Consider the following 17,291-nt stretch of genomic DNA (forward strand, 5'->3'; position numbering starts at 1 on the left):
GGAAGGTCCGTATGACCAACCTGTATGCTGCTGGCCCGGACCAGCCCCTTTTTATATTGTTTATATTAACAAGCTTAACTCGCACTGTATCTAGTGCTACCAAATCCCTCAATATATGTACCTAAGCCATATTACTTTACCATTGTAATCTTTGATATCATCTGATATCATGGTTGTTATATTGAGTGCATATTCTACTTCATTATTCCTTGAAATGATCCTTAAATTGTGCTACAGTGAACCAATGTATAACTCTGATATTTTATCCTAATGTATATTAATGTACCTTGAAATCCTTGTTCATTATAATGTTTTGTTATTATTATGTTGTAGAGAGTAAACATTATACTCAATCCAGTCTCTCATTATCAGTTATGCCATTAAGATAATGAGAGATTGGAGCGAGCATGATGTTTACTCGCTACAATGTATTATTCTAATCTTTATTTTTGTTGACCTGGTAAACATTTTTTGTCAATTTTACAGCAATTTATCTGCTTAAAATTACCTGTACCCGTAAAGTAAAGCTGTAAAGTACTTATAAACATTTGTTGTAAATTGTACTGTAAATTATCTACTTATAATTATCTGTTAGTTTAAGGACTTGCCCGAAACGCTATGCGTAGTAGTGGCTTTACAAGATTGTAAAATCAACATCATTCCTATGTTCTCTCTTAATCCCCAATGTACCTTGTATATAAATAAATAAATAAGTGTAAAACTCTGGTGCTCCCACACCTGGATTATTGTATCCATACATGGATATTTCTTTGTGCATTTGAAGATAAGGCGTAGGATGCAGAATTCACTAAAAATTCAAATGATAAATCCAAAGGTATATGAATGATTTCACAGATTTTAAACATGATGTGCGCCTGTGATACGGCCCACGTCAAGTGGGTATCAGCATGTTTAAGGTAAGTCTACAGTGCTGCAGTGATTCTTTGCTGGCGTTCCTGTAGGCTTGTAAGAAGCGGGGGGGGACATAGACCAGTCCCTTCATGGGACAGTCAGGCGCAGGCAGTCTTAGTGAGAGGTTGTGTTACCTGGAGCTCCGATTATGCTTCAGAATAAAAATGGAAAGTATAGTGAGGAACCTGATAGATCTATGTGGAGTTCTAAGGACAGCGTTGGACAGCTCCTCCGCGGGAGGAGCTAAGGCAGATGAAACAACGTGTTTACTCTCAAGAGGAAAGCAGCATTACTCATTCGAACTCGTCGCCGTGCTGGAAGATGAGTGCTGTGGGGAGACTGCAGTTTACCCAAGAGATAAGGCAAAGAAGGGAGCGCTATTAAAGGTAGTATTTAGTTTAGTTCATTTATTATGCACCCCATACCCATCTTGTGGGCGGTAGTGGAAAGGGTTACAGAGGCACATAATGGGCTCAGGGACTGAACAACACAATTCGTTTAGCCAAGCAAGTTACAATTTTGGTGAGCTAGTTACAAAATTCAGTATAAGTCGTCACATCAACAATGGGTTCGAGATCGACCACAAGTACAGTTTCTAAATTAAGCAACTGACATATGTGGAGAGCTAGTGTCACAATTGATATGTTTGTCCTGCACACCGCCCCCCATCCAGTGGGCAGCGGTGGATAGGTTACAATCACTTAGTTACTACCTACAGTTAGCAAACTGGGGTCGACACCAGTAATTGCATCTATCATCAGACTATCATGTAAAGATAGTAGTTAAACGAATTTTGGTTGTTGGTGATTCCCAGGTGCAGAGTTTTGGATCTTGAATTTTTAGATTCCTGAATTGGCCAGGAAGAATCATCTTCCTGTCTGATTCTCATTAAGCAACCTATCCTCCGAATTGACAGTACGATTCAATACTAAGTGTACACACTAAGTACACTTTCTTACTGTCATAAGTAGTGCATAATTGCACTTATCGGGCTGTTACATTTACCCAACTCCCTCCCCCGATTTAATTCTCTTCGTTTTCTGTTAAGACGCTCAGCATTTTAGGATGAAGTTTTCAATTACCATTAGAAATACACGAGTTTTAAATATCAAGAATTTCTTTTTCAGGTTTATTAAACAATATAGATTTTATACAAAATTTTAAAATATCCTGAGTTACTTTACAATTTATTAATATATTTTAGTTTTGTTTTATTAGTTTTATAAAACTGTAATATCAATATAGCTATAGGTCAAGTACTAATTGTAATTAAGAAGCAATAAAATTATTATCTTCAAAAACTAAGACGCTTAGGCGAGGTTGTGGTTTTCTACTCAGTTTTTCAGGTAAACTCAAATATTCACAATATATTTGACAGTACGATTTAATACTAAGTGAAAATAAGTACAATTCCTAACTGCTATGAATAATACATAATTGCACTTATTTGTCTTCTTACATTTACCACCCCATTTTTGGAAGACGGCTGCATTGAGATAAGCCCGCACAGTGAGCTTCCAGTGAGGTGGAGCCCCATCCTGTTGAAAAATGAAGCGTCCCTTTTAATTTGCAATCAGTTCATCAATTAGCCAGTTCTGAAGAATGTGCAGATAATCATCGCTGGTCATAATTTCTTCAAAGAAGAACGTGTCATCAAATTCATTATTGGAGATAAGAACAAAGGTAACTGCAGAAGGCCTATTGGCCGATACAAGGCAGCTCCTATTTATAACCACCCAATCCCACTCATATACATGTCCAACCCACGTTTGAAACACTCGAGGGACCCCACCTCCACGAGATGGCGCTAAACACGTCCATTCACTTTTAGTGAATACCTCGTGTGCTCAACTGTGGGATGGGGATTTTCTTTGCCCCAAATGGGAACATTATGCTTTTTGACTTTGCCATTCGTATGAAATGTAGCATCATCACTGAAAACAAGACGTTGTTCAAACTCGTCTTCAATTTTTTCATGCATATCGACACAGAATTGCTTGCACTTTTACTGGTCGTCTGTCTTTAAGGCCTGAACGAGCTACAGCTTGTAGGGCGTCATTAGCAAGAGTTTCCTTGCGACCTGCCAAATTGTCGTTGAAGGAATCTAGGTTTACAGACTTGGGGCCAGATTTACGAAGCAGTTACGCAAGCACTTACGAACCTGTGCATCTTTTCTCAATCTTTGGCGGCTTTGTTTACAATTATTAAACAGTTAATGAGCTCCGAAGCACCAGGAGGCTGTTTATAACAATAACAACAGTTGATTGGCAAGTTTTCATGATTGTAAACTGTTTAATAAATGTAACCAAAGCCGTCAAAGATTGAGGAAAGATGTACACGTTCGTAAGTGCTTGCGTAACTGCTTCGTGAATCTGGGTCTTGCTCTTCTTACGGACTTTCTGGGGACTCACAAAAATGTTTCCCGAAATCGCTCGATCATCTCTTCTAGCTGATACTGGTGGTCGTTCAGATCTAATTGATTTAAAAGCAGCATATGCTAGAATAATAATAAACCCATGGAACAGCCTACCCGCCGACACCGTAAAGGCCTTAATTTTTAAAGTCAACTGGAAAAGATCTTCAAGGCAAATGGAGGGACCTTCGACAAGCCGCCGGCTTCCTGTCCTCGTCGAGGCCACTAGTGGTAGTAGCCCTCAGGTAAATAAGGTGTTAAGGTTCCAAACAAGGGATGCCATACCAATGATGATACTTTTTAAAATTCTAGTGCTCTCTAGAGTGGAATATTGTTGTACTCTAACAGCCCCATTCGAAGCCGGAGAAGTTGGTGACCTAGAGAGCGTGCAAAGATCATTTACCGCTCGAATCCACTCAGTAATTCATCTTAATTATTGGGACCGATTAAAAGTTCTAAACCTATATTCTCTAGAGCGCAGGCGAGAGAGATACATAATAATCTTCATGTGGGAAATATTAGAGAGACATTGTAACAAATCTGATCACAGAAATAACATCACATGAGACCAGTAGGCATGGCAGGATGTGCAAAATATCCTCGTTGAAAAACGAGGTATAATAGGTACGTTGAGGGAGATCTCTGCGCCTGACTGACGCAGAGTTATCTGCGGCAGTCAGATAACTCTGGATGATAAGCTATTTTCAAACAGCTTATCAAAGGTCCTCCATTTACCGATTTTATCCAGATGGATTTTAAATTGCAGCAGTGTTTTGACATTTATGACTTCGGTGGGTATGCGGTTCCTTGGTTTAATATCTCCTGTTTTCTATCCTAAACTGTAGCCGTTGCTCATTGTTTGTTTCATTATAGTTATGAGCTCCTATAAAGTTCATCTGTGTATCACTAAGTTATTATAATTATATTATGAAATAAAGTATCTATAGGTGAATTAATGTTTATATGCTCTAAACTTTATCAATGAATATTTCTTGGGGAAGGGTTCATAATTATTTACCCTAGTAACTCTATAAGCGCTACTAGGCCTTATTTCACAACAGGAAGCTGGGATAAAAATGATAACAGCTTTGATATCAAACTCTAAGATAGTATAATAGGGCTAATGTTGCGACAAACTATTTTTTTTCCTTGTAGATATGATTTTGCACCTGGCCATTATCGTTCTCCCGGAATGATCATCCAAATCTCCCGCTGCTCATTTGCGATTCAAGTAAGCCTTTATTGCTCGTCTAATAAACAGAAATAGTATTAAATTATACTGAATCGTTCTTGCATTTTATAATTGACGTTAAGTCTCTAATCATTAGTAAAATAAAATATTTCAACATTTTGATTTAGTGTTTGGCCTGTAATTAATCGCCAACTCTTACCATAACAAAAGCCAGGGACGCGCAGAGTGAACGCGCAGAAGGATTGTCTACGTTTTCTTAAGTGACCTACTTCGTAATTAGTGTCTTTGAAAAACTTGGATGTAATACTGAAGTAAGGGCGTGTTTTAAATATTGATTACTCCCTTAATATTATAAGATAGGGCCGTGGTAGGAGCAGGAGGAGGAGGAGAGGTGTGTAGGTGGCGCTGGCTCAGTGTCCACACGAATCAACACGGAGTTTGCTTGAGGCCAGTTTTGGAATGCCAAGGTTATATTGGTTAGTGGCGTGAGCTGTTGTGATTTGGGGCCCCCTCACCTGCCACACCACCATTATTTCCGGCGTCTTGACCTCCGCCTGTATAAAGACGTCATCTTGTTGGTTTAGTGAAGTGAATTCCCTCCTCTTCCGAGAGGCAAGTGAAGGGAGTATAGAACCCAAACATGACACAAGTAGGAAAACTTGAGTTAAGATGTTGTGATGTTGCTGTCTGTCCTCAACACACTGTCAACACAAGGCACTTGAGTTGCCTGGGAAAAAATTGAATGATAATAGAATTTGTTGTTTAGGGAGATGTCATCATGAGCTGCTTGGCACACAGCCAGAATTGAGAATGAAGAAAAAAAAAGTGTTTAGTTACTCCAGTCTATTTTTAAAGTGATTTATTTGTTGTGAGACGGGAATCATTATGAATAGAAAGGAATTTTACAAAAGTCAGGTAATTAAACAGTTGAGTATTTATATATATATTTTGTAATACAATGAAAGTTTGTTAAACTAGTTGGTATTACATAATTCATATTATTGACAACCTAAGTTTATATATATATATATATATCTTATATATATATATATATATATATATATATATATATATATATATATATATATATATATATATATATATATATATATATATATATATATATATATATATATATATATATATATATTTGTTTTTTAAGCTTAAATGCTAGAAACAATATATTCTTTTGTTTAAATTGTCTATACACTTTTGAGAAATCTTGAAATTCCTTATATTACTGTAGTATCTCCTAAGTGCCAAGCTATTTTGATCATCATTTTTTATGTACAATAAGTTTCAGCCATTTTATAAAGTCCTTGACACCAAAATGGATTGAAAGGAAGCTAAGAGTAGAGTAACATTTCAGTGAGAGGTGACTTATAATCATAGGACCTCACCAGGGTTGATAGTGTTACTACTAACATGAATTTTTGAATTGGCAAATGCAGCCACATATGCAAACAAGAATTGCCACACTTAAAAAAAGAAGTGTAAAATTATACTGAAAACACATTTTGAATAGCTGGATAAATAGATTTTTTTAAAATTGTTGCTCTGGAATCTATTACAGGTAACATTGTCCATGATTTTAAATCAGACTACAAAAAATTTGCCATTGAAGGTCAGTAGGTTTTGTATGGGTATTTACATAATAAACAGTGCTGCATGACAGTACAGTTAGGTGTGTTCTCAACGTGCAGTCGGAAATCCTGGGTTTGTATCCCAGGTTGGACAGAAGTGGGTGGGTATGTTTCCTTTCACCTAATGCTTCTGTTCACCTAGCAGTAAATAGGTACTGTACCTGGGAATTAGTAAACAGTTGTGGAGTAAACAGTCACTGCCGTTTTCCTCCTGATGTGGCTGTGGAACAGTTTTGGTTGGGTCTTGGCTTTACTTGCAATGTCATTTTCATACTGCCTCTCTCTGCTTCTTCACTCTGAGGTACTCATTTCTGGCCCTCTGGTATCTTTCCCTGCTCTCTGGTGTTGTTATTTCCTGTAGTTTCTCCATGTTCTTGCACTCAATTTGCTTCCCAACCTTACATTCCTGGTTGAACCATGGATTATCTGTTGCTTTTCATTTTTCTCCTTTTGGATTGGGATAAACCTGTCTGTAGCTTCCTGGCACATCTGGGTGACATAGTCCATCATATCCTGTGTGATGTGTACTGATATGGATGATGGGTACTGATATGGGTGATGTGTACTGATATGGGTGATGGGCACTGATATGGGTGGTGTGTTCTGATATGGGTGATGTGTACTGATATGGGTGATGGGCACTGATATGGGTGGTGTGTTCTGATATGGGTGATGTGTACTGATATGGGTGATGTGTACTGATATGGGTGGTGTGTTCTGATATGGGTAATGTGTACTGATATGGGTGATGTGTACTGATATGGGTAATGTGTACTGATTTGTAGTTCATCTTAAGGGAACTTTAATATAAGACTAAAGTACTGTATATGTCCATTAAAGTGTGGTGTGTGTGTGTGTGTGTGTACAGTGCAATATTAATTTGACAATAACTTGTTGGAATAAAGGCCAAATTTTATTAATCCTTTTTTTTTTTTTAGGTACAGCTGAGTTGCTGAAGCTATGCCAGGCCTCCGGTCGCTGGTAGCACGGAGGAGATCATCCCTGGCATCTCCACCTTATGTCTCCAGCACCAGCAACTTGCCACTCAATTTGTCCGATGCTTATGTTAGTGATGGTAAGGGTCAGAAATCTGAAAGTAGCAGCTGCCAAACACCAGAAGAGGTGACTGCAAATGGTGAAGAGGCAAGCCAGGATGATGATGGGGGTGGCGGTGGTGAAGGGGATGGCGGTGGTGGTGGTGATGATGGTGATGTAAACAGCCATAGCTCAGATAATGGTGATTGCCAGGCACCACAACAGACAAAGGATAGTAATGAAGTTAATCAGACTCAAGAAAATACTGATGTTGAAAATGTAGAAAGTGATAGGTCCAATGAGGTATCGGCTGCAGATAATGAAGAATTAAACCAGTGCCACGAACCCGGTGATAGAGAGATTAATGAATTGGATAAGGCAGGCAATGTATCAAATGTAAGTTGTGAATCTGTGAACAAAAATAACGAGCCTACTGATGTAGAGCACGTTGAAAATGCCAACACACAAGAATCGTCAAATAGTAAGCATCCATCAGTCTCAGAATTGTCAAATATGAGTAAAGTAAACCTAGAAGAAAAAGAAAAAAATAGTGAGAATATTCATGTGTCTAATGAAGATAAACAGGAAATATTGTGTGTGAATGCTGATTGTGAGAAGCATGAGGAGGGAACTACTGACAGAGATGCAGAAAAGAGCAATGAACAGAATGTATCTGATGCAAATAATGAAAAGATCATTGATAAAGAAGGAAGTGAAAATAAGGAAACCACTAATGTAGATCATATAGTGAATAACAGTAATTCTGACATCAATATTATTGATGGGGAGGAAGTTGGAGTTATTCATCCTTTAGAGAAAAAAGACGACAATTTAAATCAAAACAATTGTTCAAATACTCCGAATGAGAAAGAAGTAGCCCCACATGATGAAAATGGAGAAGCCTCAAGTGAATGTTTATCCATCGCAGATTCCAAAAACCCAAAACTTAACAACGATACTTGTGTTAGTGGTAAACAAATTAGTAATACTGAACAATGTAGCAAAAGTGAATTACTGACTATAAAAGAAAAATTTTGTGGAGGTGCTAATCGTTTTGTAAAAAAGTCTGCAATGGAGATCGAATCAACTCTAGCGAGTCGTGGTGTAACCATTGTGAGGAGGATGGTTGATAATGTAGAGACTGTTGGCAGGATAAAGAATGAAACCAAGCAAGCTACTAACATGGCTGCTGTTGTTAAAAATGGATCTGTAATTACAGCAAACCCACAAATCACCGCACCAAGTGGAAACTTTTCATCACAGTCAAACTCCAGACTATCATTGGCTAATAATGTCTTTAAAGGATTTGCATCTGTCAGCATTCAGAGTGGGTCTTCGGTTCGACACTTTTCGGAAGGACTGATGAGTCGCTCAGTATCAAAAGACATCTATAAACCCATCAATTCAAGAGGGACACTTGTTCAGGGAGGTTCTAAAGCACTTTCAAACCTTAAAAAATGTACACAGCTAAATTTTAGGGGCATTCCCATACATCCAAACTCCAAATATACTCCACATACAAACTCAAATTTAAGATCCTTAGGATTAAATGACAGAGGATTTAAATTAGATACTACTCTAAAAGGACTAAATTTACACACAACAAAAGGATTTACTGCACACTCAAATCCCAGAGGACCTTCGTTTCAGAATAGACTTGGAGGGACTGCTATGCAAGCAAATCTTAGAGCAAATGCTATGTCCATAGACTCCAGTGGGCTACATGGATACCTGAACAAAGGATCAATGAGATATGCAAGTCCAAGAGGACCCACTATAAAACCCAATTCAACTGGACAATCTCCTCATTCTAAGTCCACTATTTCTCCTCATATTAGACCAGTTACATCACAACAGTCGAGACCTGTTGGAAATATGTCACAAGTTCGTTCTCTAGGAATTCCTAATCGCTCAAAGTCTGTTGATGTATCTCTGTTATCTAAGGTTACAGAAGTATCTTCACAGCCAAGACTTGAAATGTCTCCATGTGCAAAATCCACAACAATGGCTCCACGGGCACCATCCACAACAATGTCTCCACAATCAAGACCTAACGTGATGTCTCCCAATAGACCTAACGTGATGTCTCCACAATCACAATCTGCTAAAATGTCTCCACAGTCTAAGAGTATTGATGTCTCCCCACAGTCCAGGACTATTGACTTGCTATCACAGAATAAGTCTAATGAAGTTGATGTGTCATTGCATTCCAAGACAGGTGATGCATCCCCCAAGTCCAGATCTGTTGGCACAGTTTTACCGCTACAGTCCAGATCAGCTGATTTATCGCCATTGTCAATATCTGATCAGATTTCTCCACAGTCAATAAATAAAGTGAACCATACGGGAATCCATCCTCACTCAAGGTATACAGGGATGTCTCCCCAGTCTTTGATGACAGATCTTTCTCCACAGTCAAGATCTTCTGGACTTCCTCCTCATTCTGTCTCTGCAGTCCATGCTACACAGTCAGTTTCTACTACCTCCACTAGACCATCACCTCAGATGAATTTAATGGGAGTCTCGGCACACTCCAGTACTATAGGACCCCTTCCAGAATCAAATGATGAGACAATTCCACCACATTCTAGTTCAGGGGCTCTCCTATCTCAAACTAACTCTCTGGGAGTTCCTTCGCATATGGTTACTACGGGACTACCACATATGGTTAATTCTGATAGATTTTCTGCAAGTTCTAGTTCCAGTGGGTTCCCCGTTTCATCAGGATTTCTTGGAAGCTCTAGCACTGATCAATTCCCCGCTTACAACAATTCAGGAGAGTTTTCTCCGCACACTAATACTACTGAATTCCCTTCCGAATTAAGTTCTGGAGGGTTTAACATGCATTCAAGTTCAGGAGGATTTTCCACACAGTCCAATCTAATAGGATTTACAACACAGACCAATTCATGTGGATTTCCTCAGCACTCCAATTCTGGAGACTATTCTCCTCATAATCCTGGGGGGATCATTGGACAAACAAATTCAGAGGGATTTAGTGCACATTCAAGTTGTGGCAGCTTCCCAGTGGCAATGAATTCTGGCGGCTATCCTGCTCATTCAAGTACTGGACAATATAATACTCAAAATAATGCTGGTGAATTTCGTGAAAATTCTACAGATATGATGATGTATTCTGCATCAAGAGACTTCCCTATGCATCCAAACTCTAGAGAATTCTCAAGCTATAGTAGTTCTAATAATATGCCAAATAATATGCAGAATTGCAGCCAAGGAATGCCTCTATCTTCAAACACTGGGAATCCTTCTATAAATCCTATCGTTGGAGACCAGTATTCCCAGTCAAACTATGGTGAATCACTGGCTCATCCTACCTACAGAGAGGCACCTTTGCATTCTAGAGTCAGTCCTGGAGAAGTGCCAGTACTCCCCGATTTCAGAGAATCATCCTTACGACATGCTTACAGAGATTCATCTCTACCTCCCAGTTATAATAATTATAGAGATCCTGGTTCACAGGATAATTCAAGAGGGTCACAATCACACAATTATAGGGGCATGCCATTGCATTCTAATATGGGTGAACTGCAGGCTCATGTAAACACTAGAGCACAAAACTCTCATACTAGTTTCAAAGAACAATCTGAGCCTGCTGGATACAGAGGACAAGATATTCTTAGCAACTACATGGAATCTTCAGCTATTCCCAACTTCAGAGATACATTGGACCTTGGTAACTGTACAGAACAACCTCTTAACAATTACAGACAAACTGTAAATCACTCCAGTCCCAGAGAGCAAGTTCTTCCATCTTTTGGGGAATCTGTAACTCATCCTAGCCCTGGAGATCAAGTAATTCCAAGTCCCAGAGAACAAATGCTTCCACCCTATGGAGAACCTGTTGGCCATTCCAGTCCGAGAGAGCAAGCTCTACCAGGCTTTAGAGAATCTGTAAACCATGCTAGCCCTAGAGATCAAGTTCTTCCCTGCTTTCAAGAAACAGTTAGCCACACCAGCCCTAGAGAGCAAGTTCTTCCCTGCTTTCAAGAAACAGTTAGCCACACCAGCCCTAGAGAGCAAGTTCTTCCTGCATTTAGAGTAAACGGTCGACATTCTAGTCCAAGAGAGCAAATTCTTCCTAGTTTTCAGGAAACTCTAAATGACACCAATTCCAAACAGCCATATCTCCCAACTTTTAGAGAACCAGATAACTACAATACTAGTTTCAGAGAATCCTTAAATCACAACAGTTCTTGTGAACTATCTGGTAACCCCAACTCTGGAGATCTGCTGAGTTATGGGACAAGTTGTAGACACCCATCTAATTCAGTTCAGGCTGATAAACCAAGAGCTGATAATAGTTACAGGGAATCCAATACAATTCCAAATTTCAGAATAAATTCCCAGCACATGATTCTTGAAGAACCATCAGTTGACCTAAAGTTTAGAGAAGATAACCTTGTTAACACTTACAATGAATCATCAGCTCTTCCAAGCTTTACTGAATCTTTTGAACACAATGGTTCCAATGAAATACAAATTAAAACGGAAAGCAGCAGTGTAGGGCTTTCAAGTTTTAGAGATTCTTCTCATTACTCCACTCCTAGAAATGTGTCTGATTGTGGTAGCTTTAGAGAATCCTCATTTTCCCCAAATTCAAGATCACCTGTATATGCAAACACAAGAAATTCCTGCGCTTCGTGGCACACTGGGGAACTGCCTGTTTATACGGATACAGGGGAATCTCCTATTTATTTATGCACAAATGATTCTAGTGATTCTCAAGTAAGAGAATCTGCTGGAATTTGTAGCAGACGGGAATCACTTGTTCATTCCAGTTCTGTATATTCTTCAGCACACCCTGATACATGTGAGGATTCTAATATCAAGACTAGAGATTCAGGTTTTATCTCTGGTAGTAGAGACAACTTTCTTTTAGATAAATCTCTAATTCCAAGTACCGAAGAGTCACCGGTTCATGCTGATGTAGGAAATTCTCCAGGTTACTCGAGTATAATGGATTCTGTTGATCATGGTTTGAGAGAGGCTTACCACGAATCAAGGACAGAAACATATGGTCACCCTGATACAAAACCATCTGTCCAATCAAGTGAAGATTTGCCACAAGGTCCGAGGGATTTGCCTGTGAACTCTACCTCCATCAATTCTTTAGATAATCTTAGTTCTGTAGAGGAAGCAAAGTTGCCCAATCAAGAGTCATCAGTGGATGTAAGCCCAAATGAGTTCTGTGAAACTGCTGTCCTCTCAAGCCCAACATCTCAACCTCTAAGTGAATCTCCTGTACATTCAAAGTGTATTACCAGAACATCACCAATAGATGATAGTGCCATTTTATCTCCCAGTTGCTCTGATTCTTTAGGGTCCCCTGAGAAGCATACTTCAGGAATTTCCTCTACAAAGTCTGATTCTGGAGCTTCTCCAAGTTCTCAGGAAAGAATAGTTATAAAAATGAAATTACTTCACAGTGAATTAGGAAGTGAGTGTAACAGACAAAGTAGAACAGAAAATGCTGGTATTACAGAATTGAGAATGGATAGCAGAAATTCTGTGAAATATCCCATGGCAAAGTACACCCGTTGGACAATAGACAGCATAATAAATGGTAGAGAAGATATATGTAGTGAAGAGGGGTCTGATAAAGTTAGTAAAAATGAACAAAAGCTAGTACATGATGAAATAAATCTGAAAGAAGACACTACATTTTCTTTAGCAGTAAGCCCCAAAAGAACAAAAAGGCAAAAAATCTCCGAGATGTGTAATGAGTCAAGAGAGACAAAATTAGATACAAATAAAAATTTGATGAAAAAAACTATTAGAATAACAATTGCTAATCCATTACGAACTAGAGTTTCGACAACAGATAATTGTGTAGATATTAAATTAAAAGAAAGTGAACATGATAGCACAATATTGAGTTGTGAAATAATTCCAGATGAAAAAAATGAAAATGTGCAGCCAGTTACAGTTAATAATGTGCGTAGGAGTTGTAGGTTAGAAAATGAGTCTGCAAACCAAATTAGTATGTGTTCAACTAGAAAATTGAGAGATAGACACTTAAAATTGCCATCCCCAGCTCCAAGCATTGAAAGTTGTGCCAGCTCAACTAGTGCCTCACGTGCATCCTGCGACAGTAGGAGATGTAGCCGGAGTAGTGATACTTCAATGTCATCAGTGACAAGTGTGTTCAGTGAAAGTAATGATCATTCAATTGTTGCTGATATGAAGAAGTGTAGTATTGTCATTAAGCGCATATATGCAACGGATAACTATAGCTGTTATAGCAGCAGCTTGTGTGATAAAAAACCTGTTTTAAACAATCGAGATGTACGTCCAACAAGACCAAAGCGTAAGGCAGCTGTTGAAGCCACTTTAAAATGCCATAAATCTTTAAAATCACTTGATACAAATGATGCCAAAACTAAACTTCCCCAAAATGGTGCATTTAATGCTGGAAAAAATTGTGTGTCAGTGAATGAGGAAAACAAGGCTCCTCTTAATAATATACCTCAGTGCTCAGTTCTTTTGTATGATGTGTTCATGAATCGTCGCATAAATAAAATGGTGTGTCCTGGCTGCTCTCGGCACTATGATAGCACTGACAGTGTACAAGTGAATATAAACAAAGCTACAATTTCGCTGCTATGTTCAGCATGTCAGTGGCTGGTGGTTAAGGATGTTCACCCACGTGAAGTTGATTCCATGGCCCCAAGCTGAGACAGGCTAAACCAGTTTTGTTTTTATTTTTGACTTTAAATTTTTAGGTGCATGGGACTTGAGATTCTTGAAAATATGTGAATTCATACATGTAAAATAAGATGTTATTTGTGTGGCTGCTATATTTTGAGCAAATGTTTCATTAAGTACAAGTTTGCATTGTTTCAAATGCATCACCCTTAATAATGTGCAACTTAAAACTATATACTCTCATGAAAGTAAGGCCTAGTCAGTCACATTGTTAATAATGAACCTTGCTGGATATGCTGATATGTAGTTTGACTGAAGTACGCAAATTAAGGGATTAAGAATTTTGATAGCTGTGAGGATTTAAGCTTTCTTGGTGCTTATTTATTGTTGTGTGGATTTATTATTTTTTAATCATGTATATAAATGATTGGAAAGCACTCACTGCACAAGTTCACAGGCAGTCCTACTTATGGAATCCTGGCTTAAATTATTTGTTGTTTGGATGTAAGGCTTGGTTCTTAGAGGTGCTGTTGCACAGAATGGAACAGTGTGAGAGGTATTTTATGTGTAATTACCCAAGTACTTGTATTTTCTCTGCGCCAAGGTAAATACCAGATTATTGGAAGAAGTAATTATGACCACAGCTATTTTGGCCATAAATTACTCCAGTTTAATATCATATTATCTTATTCTCAATACCTTTTTATGCAGCAAATGTAATAAACAGCACTATGTTGTGCAACTCTCAGAAACTTATCTCAATAATTTAAGTGTGCTTCTCTGTTCTCTGGTTTCACAAAGAAATATATGTAAAGTTTAATTATAGTAGAACTACAATCCACTGTGTTATTAGTTTAATATAAAAAATTAATTAGTCAGGAAGTTATTAATTCACTAGTTCTACATGATGACCCCGAAGGAAAGTTAGGTGCAGTCTTGTGGTATAGTTTGAATTTCTTAAATGTAAATCTTTCACATTCATATGTATATCAGGGAATACATTTTTCTTTAGAGGTGCAGGTAGATGTGTACATTTTTCTGCAAAGGTGGAACAAAGTCTTGTCATGCTTGCTTATAAAACTGATTACTGTATTGTGTTTATGGAGATTATTATACCAGTCAAGTTGTCAATATTAATTATTGGTTAAGGTATAGTTTTCTTTCATCTTTTGTCTGTCTAGTGCAACAGCTGTTTATTTTTGTAATGTTAATGCACTGTACAGTATATGTTTCATGAGATAATAGGGGTGCTTTATTTTGATACTAAAATATTTTTTATTTATTTATTATTGGAATAGTTCTTCTTTACTTCTTTTCTATGTAGATGTATTGTAAAAAAAGGAATGTGAATTTGGTGCTCAAGAGTAGTGTTAAAAATAAAATATTTTAATAATTTATTTGTGCATTACTTAAATTTATGTTATCTACCCAAATATTTGTGATTTAAATTTAGGAAAAGTCTAGGTTTAAAATGAATGCCAAGGAAGTAAAGTTAAATAAAAAAGAATTCCCATAACAGTACATGAAACCATCTTTACAGTTTATTTTTTTCCCTTGATAAAAAACAATTTTTACCATTGATTTTCCCTTGATACATGGAGTGAGTTGGGCCACTCGGTAATGACCTACATTACATATAGACATTATAAGAACAAGAGCAGTGGAAGTAAGCATATGGTGGCACCCCAGTATCCAGGTGAGAAGTGAATAGTTTGAAGTTAAATGTTTTATTTGTATTTTTTTTATTTTGTCTGCCAAGTGAAAAGGAATGTCTTTTATTTGCTAGTCTTTAGCAGTCTTACAAGCAGGAGCATCATTTCATAAATGGTTAGGAGGGAGGAGAGATAATGAAGGTATTTTGGGTTCCACATCTTGGCAAAATAGATTTAGCTTTTCTCTATCCCATCCATTTTATAATATCAATGGGTTCACCCTGTTTATAATAAAACATAATTTGGATTCACCCTGTTTATAATGAAACACAATTTTGGATTCACCAAATGTATATTATCATTTGGGAAGGGGGGGGGGGTGCTTCACTCATGTGATCTGAATTAGAATTAATATTTTTAAAAATTTCCCTAGTCTTGTAGTTCCTGCCCCCCTTCCCTGCCTGCTATGGCAGTACACAACTTCAAGAGTAAATTTGTTCTTAAATCAAGACAGTTGATTTAAGCTAAGTAAAAAAAGCTGCCGAAAAAACATTAGAAAATTCACTGTCGCAAACAGAAGGTAGACGATTGGAACAAGTGAGGTGAGGTGGTGGTGGGGGGGTCAAAACTGTTAGTAGTTTCAAAGCGTTAATTGACAAAGAGTGCTGGGAAGATGGGACACTATGAGCGAAGCTCATCCTGTAACTGCTCTTGGGTAATTACACATACACAGGCTTCAAGTCTCCTCGACAAAATTAATTATTTTATTTGATTTACCTCTTGTCCATATGTCATTCCAACACATTAAATAGACTCAACCTCTTGTTCATGTATACCATACAGTAGGAATTTTATATTTCTGTGGGAGCAAAGGCTTCCTGAAGCTACCTTGCTGAGATTGCTTCATACTAAATAATTGCATCAGTCAAAGAAGTTCTATTTGGCCTCCTGGGAAATCAGAGCCAGAACCTCGCCCCTTTACAGAGGTGTAAGGAGCAAGTGAAAATTTGCCACGCACACTGGGAAAGCATTCTGAAAGTCAGCTAGGATTTACAGACAACTAGAGAGTTCACAGAAAGTAAAATCTCGAAAACAGGCAAACGACTCTACAAACGATTCACAGACAACAAGGGATTCAGTCAAACTAGCTGGAACCTTATTAGTACCGATCACCACTCCTTGGCAGCCCGACCTCAGCCTGCAGCCAGCTCCCCTGACCAGCTAGTTTTGTTGCTGATGATGTTGCTAGTTTGAGCTTTGATGGATGGTTCTACCAGAAGTGGTCTGGTCTACTAGTTGTGGGCAAGTCTTTCTTCTTCAAGTTAAGTACCGGCCATCCTTGAACTTTGTTCATCCTGCAGGGGTCATTTGCTTGTTGTATTCCTTATTTTAATGTTATCTTTAGGTGTATGTTTTCTACCTGGATTGTTATGAGGGCTTTGCTCTTGCTGTTTTTTTTATCTGCAAGTGCTCAGGGTTTTCTTCCCTGGGTGCCTACTGATACTGCCCTTGCACAGTCTAAGTTGTCCTCTCTGGTGCATTTGGGAGTTTGTGTCTAAAAGGCCAGGCCACCGGAGCCTCACCTTAGGCTATTTACAAATCTTTGATTCTTCTGCTTAGGCCCTTGCAGGAGGTAATGTTTTGTAATTACCTAAGTGTAGTTACAGGATGAGAGCTAAGCTCGTGGTGTCCCGTCTTCCCAGCACCCTTTGTCATATACCGATTTGAAATTACTGACGGTTTTGGCCTCCACCACCTTCTCACCTAACTTGTTCCAA

The 17,291-nt window shown here is 38.2% G+C and overlaps 1 protein-coding gene across 4 annotated transcripts; it reads left to right on the forward strand.

The window, feature by feature from the left end:
• The first annotated feature begins 1,067 nt into the window (after nucleotides 1-1,067).
• On the forward strand, nucleotides 1,068-15,392 carry LOC123745075 (mucin-12). 4 transcript variants are annotated; one of them, XM_069306247.1, is made up of 2 exons: nucleotides 1,068-1,298; nucleotides 7,099-15,392. In XM_069306247.1, the coding sequence occupies exon 2, from the start codon at nucleotides 7,121-7,123 to the stop codon at nucleotides 13,889-13,891; it is 6,771 nt and encodes a 2,256-aa protein (XP_069162348.1). In that variant the 5' UTR covers nucleotides 1,068-1,298; nucleotides 7,099-7,120; the 3' UTR covers nucleotides 13,892-15,392. The 4 variants fall into 4 exon arrangements, with proteins under 4 accessions (XP_069162348.1, XP_045581332.2, XP_045581334.2 ...); XM_045725376.2 differs by lacking the exon at nucleotides 1,068-1,298 and adding an exon at nucleotides 4,717-4,828; XM_045725378.2 differs by lacking the exon at nucleotides 1,068-1,298 and adding an exon at nucleotides 4,870-4,993.
• Nucleotides 15,393-17,291: the final 1,899 nt, after the last annotated feature.

This window comes from Procambarus clarkii, chromosome 57 (assembly GCF_040958095.1).
Source record: "Procambarus clarkii isolate CNS0578487 chromosome 57, FALCON_Pclarkii_2.0, whole genome shotgun sequence".
Lineage (NCBI taxonomy): Eukaryota > Metazoa > Arthropoda > Malacostraca > Decapoda > Cambaridae > Procambarus > Procambarus clarkii.